This window comes from Triticum urartu, chromosome 2, assembly GCF_003073215.2.
Source record: "Triticum urartu cultivar G1812 chromosome 2, Tu2.1, whole genome shotgun sequence".
Taxonomy (NCBI): Eukaryota; Viridiplantae; Streptophyta; class Magnoliopsida; order Poales; family Poaceae; genus Triticum; species Triticum urartu.
The window spans coordinates 575,158,410-575,167,706 of NC_053023.1; the positions used below are offsets into that span (position 1 = coordinate 575,158,410).

Sequence of the window (9,297 nt, forward strand, 5' to 3'; positions counted from 1 at the left end):
TGAATGCTGCAATCCTAAGGCATCTCTCTCTCGGCGTAAGATGAGAAATTTGTTTTCCTCTTGTGTGGTTTTGATGAGACGTGCATGCGTGGTTATAAATGATTTTTTCATCTCCAGTCCTGGTTTACTGAGGCGTTCATTTTCAATGTAGATCGGCGTGGTGTGGAAGAAAGATGGATCATGCGCTATCGATTAGGTTGCACCCTAAATAACATTATTAAAATGGGTAAGAGGTAAAATGACATCATAGTTAGATTCGACACATTTTCTAATCAAACTCCATATATACCCTGTTAAATTTGGAGCCAGGATTCAAAAGTTATGAATTTTTTAAAAAGTATTTGATATGTACTATGGATTGATTAACCCAATTATCGGTGATTTTTTGCAAAAGCGAAAATCCGACTTAAAACTGACATGATAGTTGATTATCAGAAACATCAGGGAATTTTATGCAAAAGTAAAAATCTCACACAAAACTGGACCACAGGTTGATTACCAGAAACATCATTTTTTTGGCAAAATATGACGGACCAAAAATACCTATTTTCTTTATTAGTAATATATATATATATATATATGTATAATAGATTTGGATTCTTTTTGGCAAAAGAAATTATATTTCTCTTCATTTGTCACGGTACACAATATAATGAAGCATGGCGATGAACGACCACAAATTTGATGAACATGGTTTCATATGCACCCCTTATAAATAGTAAATTAAAAATGTTAGAAAAAGTCAAAAATATATTTTTCTTCTAACATGCATAGTCAACCGATAAACTCACACACGAAGTTTCACGAAAAATGACGTCCGCAAAAATCTGGGAAAAAATGATAAAACTGAAGCTATATTTGAAAAATTATATGATGAATAGTATGGCCCCAATTGTATTTTTTAACATGTGTTAATACTTCACGAAACTTCATGCCTGAGTAGAATGGCCGACCAAATTTAATACCCAAAATTTTAGAATTTTTATTTTTTTAATATTTTTTGAATTTATTGTTCACGTAGGTGTGCATAGAACCATGTTTACCTTTGTATTTTTGGACGATGAACTGCAGAATAACCCTAGAATCGATGACCGTGCTAAAAAAAACATCTGCTGAATCCAACGACAGGGAAGGTACCACGTCACGTGCATGCCCACCCGAGCCCACCATCGAGAATCATGTGATGTTCTTCCCTCGTATTGATCCCCCACCCACCGTGGAGACCCCTTCCTCTCCACACAAGCACTCCACCTCCTCCGCGGCTTACCAACCTAGCCCGTCACTGACACGCCGCCCCCACCACAGATCCCGGCCACCATGGACCAGGACCTCAAGGACCGGCTCCTCCTCCCTCCCCGCGCCGCCTCGAACGGGCCCCACCGCCGCGGCAAGCCCGCGGCGCCAGGCGGCGGCGGAGGTGGGGGTGGCGTGACGATCGACGTCCACGGCCTGAAGAAGCGCGGCGGCGGGCGGCGCTCGTGGGTGCGGGTGGACGCGGCGACGGGCGCGGCCGAGGCGGTGGAGGTCGCCAAGCCGGCGCTCATGCGGCGGCTCGACCTGCCCGCGCGCGACCTCCGCCTCCTCGACCCGCTCTTCGTCTACCCCTCCGCCATCCTCGGCCGCGAGCGCGCCGTCGTCTGCAACCTCGAGCGGATACGGTGCATCATCACCGCTGACGAGGCGCTCGTCCTGCGCGACCCCGACGCTGACGGCGGAGCCGCTGCGGAGGAGGCCGTGCGGAGGTACGTCGACGAGCTGCAACGCCGTCTCGTGGACCGCGCCGACGACCTGCCCTTCGAGTTCATCGCTCTGGAGGTCGCGCTCGAAGCCGCCTGCTCCTTCCTAGACGCTCAGGTTCCACACAGCGCTCTGCAGACCTTTGCGTTCTACTACTAAGTAATTTACTAGATGGTGTAGAATATAATACTTGTGCTCCTGTCTCAACTAATGGAGTACTCTATTAGCCGGCGTACAGTTTTGGTGCATGATGAGCTTGATAGTTCCGGTCCTTTGGGAGCATGTGATGATTGAATTAATGATGGTTCTCAATTGTTAATTTGAATTCTTACATTGGGCTAGTATTCCATATGGAGTGTGTCATTGCTTACACTGTGATTAGTTGAACAGTCATATCCTAGTATGATGTACTTAACATCCACAGTTCCACACTGTATTCTGAAAAGAATAGATTTCCTCTTGATCATATTCTATTACTGACAGGAAAGTATCTGATGGTGAAATAAGCTATGGAGTAGATTATCCACCACATAGGAAGTTCAGTTTGCCACGTACCAATGGTCAAATGAGGTTGCGTGTCTCCATTTGAATTTTCATCATGCCCAGCCTCTTATCTTAATGACAAATTGACAACTCTATCAAATGTAGCATTGTTCTGTGTCAACCATTGTTGGTCTGAATTTCTTTTACTCTGTTTGGTTTCCAGAAAATTGAATTGACCATAACCGCCAATTATCGATGAAAATGAAGCCACACATTACAAATTTGGTTATCAGCTGACAAATCATGTGATGATCAATTTGAGTTTCCCACTTTCTGAGCTGTTTCAAGGATAATGATTTGGCATCTGACTGGAGAACTAAAAATGCTTGCAAATTTTATCAGGCTGTTGAGCTGGAGGCTGAAGCTTATCCACTGCTAGATGAGTTAACGGCCAAAATCAGTACCCTTGACTTGGAGCGTGCTCGACGCCTAAAGAGCAAGCTGGTTGCATTGACTAGGAGGGTCCAAAAGGTAAATGGACTTCCATTATGTTTTTACTGCTCTTATTAGTTAGGTTGTCAAACAGTATCCGTTTCCAGTCTTAAGAAATGTCCAATTTTCACCATTAAGGTCAGAGATGAGATAGAGCAATTGATGGACGACGATGGTGATATGGCTGAAATGTACCTCACGGAAAAGAAGATGAGGATGGAAGCATCATCATTGGACGAGGAGGGCCTTCAAGGAGTTGCTGGAAATAATGCCTTTGGTGCATCCGTCTCTGCTCCAGTTTCACCAGTTTCGTCGCCCCCTGCGCCCCGGCGGCTTGAGAAGCAATTTAGTTTTGCTAGAAGCAGGCACAGCAGCTTCAAGAGCTCAGAGAGCAGTCAATATAACATAGAAGAACTGGAAATGTTGCTGGAGGCTTACTTTGTGGTTATTGACTACACTCTCAGCAAATTAACTTCGGTATAAAGCATGAACTGTCTTTTAGTTAGCCTATTGTTCAATTGATTTCTCTTTTAAGAAATACATTAGCTGACAATTTTGCTATTTACATTATTTTTTTCCAGCTGAAGGAGTATATTGATGACACAGAGGATTTCATCAATATCCAGCTGGTATATTCCCCTGATTTCATACTGTATCATTTGAACATGCCTATTGCTCAACTTTCAGATGAAGAATCACGTTAAAAGAAGTTGTTTCTCATTCAAATCAGCATGTTTCACTTTGCCTGGTTTTACACCAAAGCGAGAAAATGATATGCCGGTTACCATGTGTTATTACAAGATTGATATGTAGCTTCTTGGTGGCACATTTCTGGATAGTTAATACTGTTTATTTTGTAATTAAAACACACAAAGAGATTCAGTTTGACAGACATAATAGTTGTTGTCCCCCACTCAAATGGAAATGATAAGTTAACTTAGAAACAAACATTAGTAAGCAAGGTTGAATAACTTGTATTTTACTGTTCGTGGGAACATCAGGATGATACAGGCAAGATAGTAAGTACTCAATATAAACCATAAATGGTTGACAAGTAACACAAGTTAATACACTAATTATAGCCTGGTACTAGAAAATACTTCCTGTGGCTTTATTTATTTATTTATCATATATTAGACTTATCTGTTTAGACATTTTTTTTCTTTGACCACTCTTTTGTGCCTGAATTAGGACAAGCAGTAGCTGATCTGATATAGTCACTACCTCTGTTTTTGAGTCGCCGACTAATCGCCGAGTCGTCGCCGCGTGGCTGGCTCGCGCAGGCGACTTGACTCAGGGAGCGAGTCGCGCGACTCGCGTGGCTCGCCGGCGACTTGGTGCGATTAGTCGCGCGACTCGCTGGCTTGCTGGCTTGCGTGGCTTGCTGCTGATGTATATGTGGGGACTGGGGAAGGAGGAGGACTGAAGGAAAGAGAGCGCAGGGTGGGCTCTATATGTGCCCTGCTTAGATGTAGTATATGAAAGAGAGCGCAGGGTGGGCTCTATATGTGCTCTGCTTAGATGTAGTATATTTTCTCTGCTGTATATGTGCTCTGCTGCTGCTGTATATCTATGTTCTCTGCTGCTCTATGTACTGTTGTGCCATGGCGACTTGGGGCGACTAATCAAGCCAAGTCGCTGACTCAAGCCAGCAAGCCACTAGCCGCAGCCTCGGCGACTTGGCTTGACTCGGCGACTCAAAAACCTTGGTCACTACTCACTAATAGCCTGGTGTGATGAGATACTAGTTTCTTAAGAGTTAAGAACATTGATGAGATGCTAGTTTCTTAAGAACACTGATGAGATTCTAGTTTCTTAAGTGCACTGATGACTTGATGAGATACTAGTTTTTTAAGAACATTGACGAGATACTAGTTTCAGTTGACCAGTCATTTGATGCTGCGAGTAACCTTTGGACAAAACAACTTTGTTTCATGAAGGGGATAAAAGGATAGAATAAAGGGAAAGGGCTATCTTAGGTGACAGTAATAACAAATGTGGAACCAATGAAAAACTTTCTTTCGGAGCAAGTTGATATGTGGTTGTCATGTTACAATGGCTGGTGATGGCTGATGGTTGACACATTACATCCATAATGCCTGTCATATTTTTCTCTATGGTAGATGCGTTCATGGTTTAAGACTATCTTTTTTTAAAGACGTTTAAGACTATCTTTTTTTTAAAGACGTTTAAGACTATCTTTTTTTTAAAGACGTTTAAGACTATCTTGGATACCGGGAACATCAAACTGTAGTTAGGTTCAGTAATAACACTAGAGAATAGGGTGTTCTTTCATGTGTTTGATTACCATTTTTTATGATCTTGACCGAAAAAATGCTTACATGATGATTCTCACGAATGCTGTTATTGCAGGATAATGTCCGGAACCAACTGATCCAGTTCGAGCTGCTGCTGACCACCGCTACGTTTGTGGTAGCCATCTTCGGGGTTGTCTCTGGGGTCTTCGGCATGAACTTTGAGGGGGTCGCTGTGCTTAAAGTGCCTCACGCTTTTGAGTGGACGCTCATCATAACGGGTGTTTGTGGCGCGGTCATATTCGCCTGCCTCCTGTGGTACTTTAAGAAGAGAAGGTTCTTCCCCTTGTAAAATGTATTCTTGCAACCTTCTGCTGCATGTTGCAGAAAGCAGCATTCGGCAGTTCATTATTTTACCAGCTTCGCTGGCGTGCAATTGTACATACTTTTTCTCCTTTGTTCCAGTGAATATACACAATGTTGGAGCTGCATTGGCTGTAGCGTGTGCATCTGATATCGATTTTGAAGCTTCCTGTCTCAATGGGTTAGCTTCACACGTCTGGACCGTCTGATAAGCATTGGCATCTCCAAGAGGTTTTATCTAATATATCATCCCACATTTGTGCGTGACACGCCTGGTTGTTTTCACGAACACCCTTCGTCTTTCCTCGTGTCCTCCAATTGCATTCTCATCCCTTCAAAATTCAACCATCATACTATGAAGGCATCACAGATATATACCCCCCAGATATTTATTCCATTATTACTATTGATGCTTCCTTTGAAGAGACTTCCTCGGAGGCATCTGATTCGGCTTGCTCGATGGTGTTGACCATGGCCGCCTGGCTCAGGTGGCGAGCACCTCCTCCATTGCTAGGGCGGTTTGATGGGCGGTGTGTGCCTCCTCCACTAGGTATCCTCCACCTCGGCGGTGGCGGCGTGCTCCCTCACGATTGAGGTGGCAGACCTCCTCCATGGCTCGGGCGGTGCACAACTCCTTGGCGGCTTGTTGGAAAATAGGGCATGAAGTTGAGAGGCGCCATGGCGGAGGTCCTACAGGGATAGGAAAGGGCACACCATTGGATGATTTTTTTTCTGTTGGGTCCATGTGTCATGGTTAAGATAAGTCTAGACTCCCGGGCAACCCATTTCTCCCCACATATGGATTGGTTGGGCGAGTACGGATTGTCCGGACATTTGTATTGGGCATGGGAGAGCTGGGCAATCATTTTCGTGTGTGGGCATGTTGAGACTGTCCGCCCGACATACACGTGGAAGAAGCCTTTGGATGGGTTTGGCTCGGGTGCAGGGGTCACAACACGGATTAATATACAGGGCCAATAATCAAGTGACACATGTCCCAGTGGGACCATCAGAAAAGACATTTTTATTTCTCTCTTTTTATTCTACCAGTTTCCTGGTTCTCAATCTTCTACTCCACCATTAATCAAGGGTAGAGACCATGAAGCTTTACGTCCTATGAAATCAACGTTTGTAATACTAGGGTGCTTCCTCGAGAGAGTAGCTAGCTGTCATCCCATTGACGACGACGCCCCCCGCCGCCGGCCGCCACACAAATGAAACTCCCCGCGCCGCATGAAGCCGGACAAGACAGAGGACGTGCCGCTCCGCCGCTTCACTCACCTCCATGCACGAGGACTGTGAATTCAACGCATGAGTGCTGCCATCTCCATTACGTAAGGAACCATGGTCCAATCGAAGCTTTTTTTGGACCGAAGTCTAATGGCTACGTGCCCCTCAGCCTCGCGACGTCTTCCTCCGCGGCCCCGCCTTGGCTGCCCACACCATCACCTCAGCCTCACGCCGCCGCAGCCTTGGCCATGATCAGATTCATGGTCTCTAGTCTAGAAGAAGAACGAAGAAGATTGAGAATCAGAAAACTCCTAGAAAAAAAGGCCTTATTAGTTGGTCCCACCAGAACACGTCTCACTTTATTATTTGCTCTACACGTTAATCCATGCGGTGAACCCTGCACATGAGCCAAACCCGAGATGCTGTTAGGTGTGCACTGCTCCTTCGGAAGAGAAAAAGGTACAAGTGGTAGTATTAACCGGCCTGTCTTGTTCTATCAAGAAAGTACTCACCGGTTCCCCGGCATCGTCCCACACAGAAAGAAAAAGCGTGGAGCCCTGGCCCGACCTGTAAGTCCGCTAATGTAAAGCGAGGAGTTGAGCCTGAACTGGCGAATCGAAGTCACTTTCGTAACCATACTTCCTACAGCTAACACGTGTCCAGTCCAGCGGGAACGCGAAGCACAAACGAACGTGAGCTGCTATACTGAATCCCCCGCTGGCCATCGGGGACCTAGTGGTAAGGCCATGATCCGCAGGGGAAGGGAACGATCAGCAATTCAGCGTTGCGTCTTCTTCTTCGGCGGTACACGCTACTACCTGTGACCTAGGTGAGTGGTACCAGTACGCTACCGTTAGTTAGCAGCACATGACATGACATGACATGTAACGTACATCCAGCAAATGCGAGAACGAAATGTGCCACAAATCGAGCCGCTCGGGACCAAGCTTCCGGTCCGGTGGTGCTGACGTTCTTGCTGTTGGCAGTGACGAGGACAAGTACGACGGTGTCATCGTCTGTTCTACAAACGCCCTCTTTTTCTGTTTTGTGAAGTCGCGTCAATTCATTGGAGCGGATCGCATGGCCTAATCATCGTACACTCTAAAAATACCGATTCCGTGTTGATCAGGCCGGTGGTCAGAACGCGCTGGTTTCCAATCTCCTGATAGCGAATAATGGAACGTGGTTACTCAATGTATGATTGATTTGTGTCTACATAGGAGCAACTCCAACACGCCGATTCATTTCGTCAGCACATATCTGTTTGGATTAAAACAAATATAAAAATCGGCTCAACATGCCGACCCAAACGCGCGTCCGCTTTTCGTCCGCCGAACGAGCCATTTCTGACCCAAATTTGGGCGTCATTTGCGTTTGCGCGGATACAAGGCGGACGCGCGAAGCCCACCTACTCCTCCCTCTGGCCCACCAATCGGTGGCATATAGGTCATTCTCTTTCTCCCATCGACATCAAGCCCCCGACCGCCCCCACCCCGTCGCCAATGCCGCCCAGTTTCGGTGCCATCGCCAGCAGTCCGCACCCACATACATCCCCCGTAGAATGCCACCTTCCCACGTCGTCGCCACTACCGCCTCGTCGCCGGGCCACCACAGCTCCTCCCATCCCCCGACATCGCCGCGAGCACCACCTCGCCCCCGCTTCCCCGACCCGCTCCTTCGACAACGCCGCCACACTCGTCTGACACCGCCATGCTCGCCGGACGTCGTCTAGCCAGCTAACTAGTCCAGGGGAGGCGCGCGTCTCTTCACCGATCAGTTTCTTCGACGACGCCCGCAAGTTGTTTGACGGTTTGCCCGCAAGGTAAACATGGACTCTGCCGACGAGTTCTTTTTCCATAATTTCCTCTGCGACTCGGATGATTCTTCATCCAACGATGAGGAGATGGTGGTTGTTGTGTTGGTCGTCCATGACCACCTTAGTAGGCAACAACCGTTGTTCCGGGGCTCGATCCTGGGGCACACTGCGGCGTTGAATCGCAACCGAGAGAGCGGTCATTTTCTTCTTTGGAATGACTACTTTTAGACACCCAACCCTCTCTTCAAACATCACCAATTTCGGCGCCGTTTTCGTATGGCTAAGCATGTTTTCAACCGTATTCGAGAGGGGGTGGTCAGATACGATTAGTATTTCGAGTGCAAGGAGGATGCACTTGGAAAGATTGGCTTCTCCTCGTATCAGAAATGCACCGCAACAATCTGGATGCTTGCGTATGGAGTTCCCGATAACCCACAAGTATAGGGGATCAACTGTAGTTTTTTCAATAAATAAGAGTGCCGAACCCAACGAGGAGCTAAAGGTAGAATTTATATTCTCTTCAAGTTCTATCGACCATCGATACAACTCTACACACACTTAATGTTCGCTTTACCTATAATAAGTATGAAACTATTTTGTAGGTGATAGGATATGTTTGCACTGATAAAACTAGAAGTACTTAGCAGAAATAAAACTACGAGTAATTTACAAGATAATAAAAGTTAGTTATTTAGTAGAAAACTTTTTGTAACATAAGAGAAGGATTTGTCCCTAGGTAATTGATAACTAGACCGATAATCATTATTGTAATTTTATATGAGGGAGAGGCATGAGCTAACATACTTGTCGTACTTGGATCATATGTTACTAATGATTGGAACTCTAGCTAGCATCCTCAACTACCAAAGATCATTAAGGTAAAACTCAACCATAGTATTAAGTAACAAATCCTCTTTACTC

General features: G+C 46.0%; 1 protein-coding gene across 1 annotated transcript; it reads left to right on the plus strand.

The window, feature by feature from the left end:
• The first annotated feature begins 1,210 nt into the window (after positions 1 to 1,210).
• LOC125538875 (magnesium transporter MRS2-C) lies at positions 1,211 to 5,458 on the plus strand. Its single transcript, XM_048702185.1, has 5 exons — positions 1,211 to 1,854; positions 2,623 to 2,751; positions 2,851 to 3,189; positions 3,294 to 3,341; positions 5,086 to 5,458. Exons 1-5 carry the CDS (start codon positions 1,318 to 1,320, stop codon positions 5,317 to 5,319), a joined length of 1,287 nt encoding a protein of 428 aa, XP_048558142.1. The 5' UTR covers positions 1,211 to 1,317; the 3' UTR covers positions 5,320 to 5,458.
• The last annotated feature ends 3,839 nt before the right edge of the window (positions 5,459 to 9,297 follow it).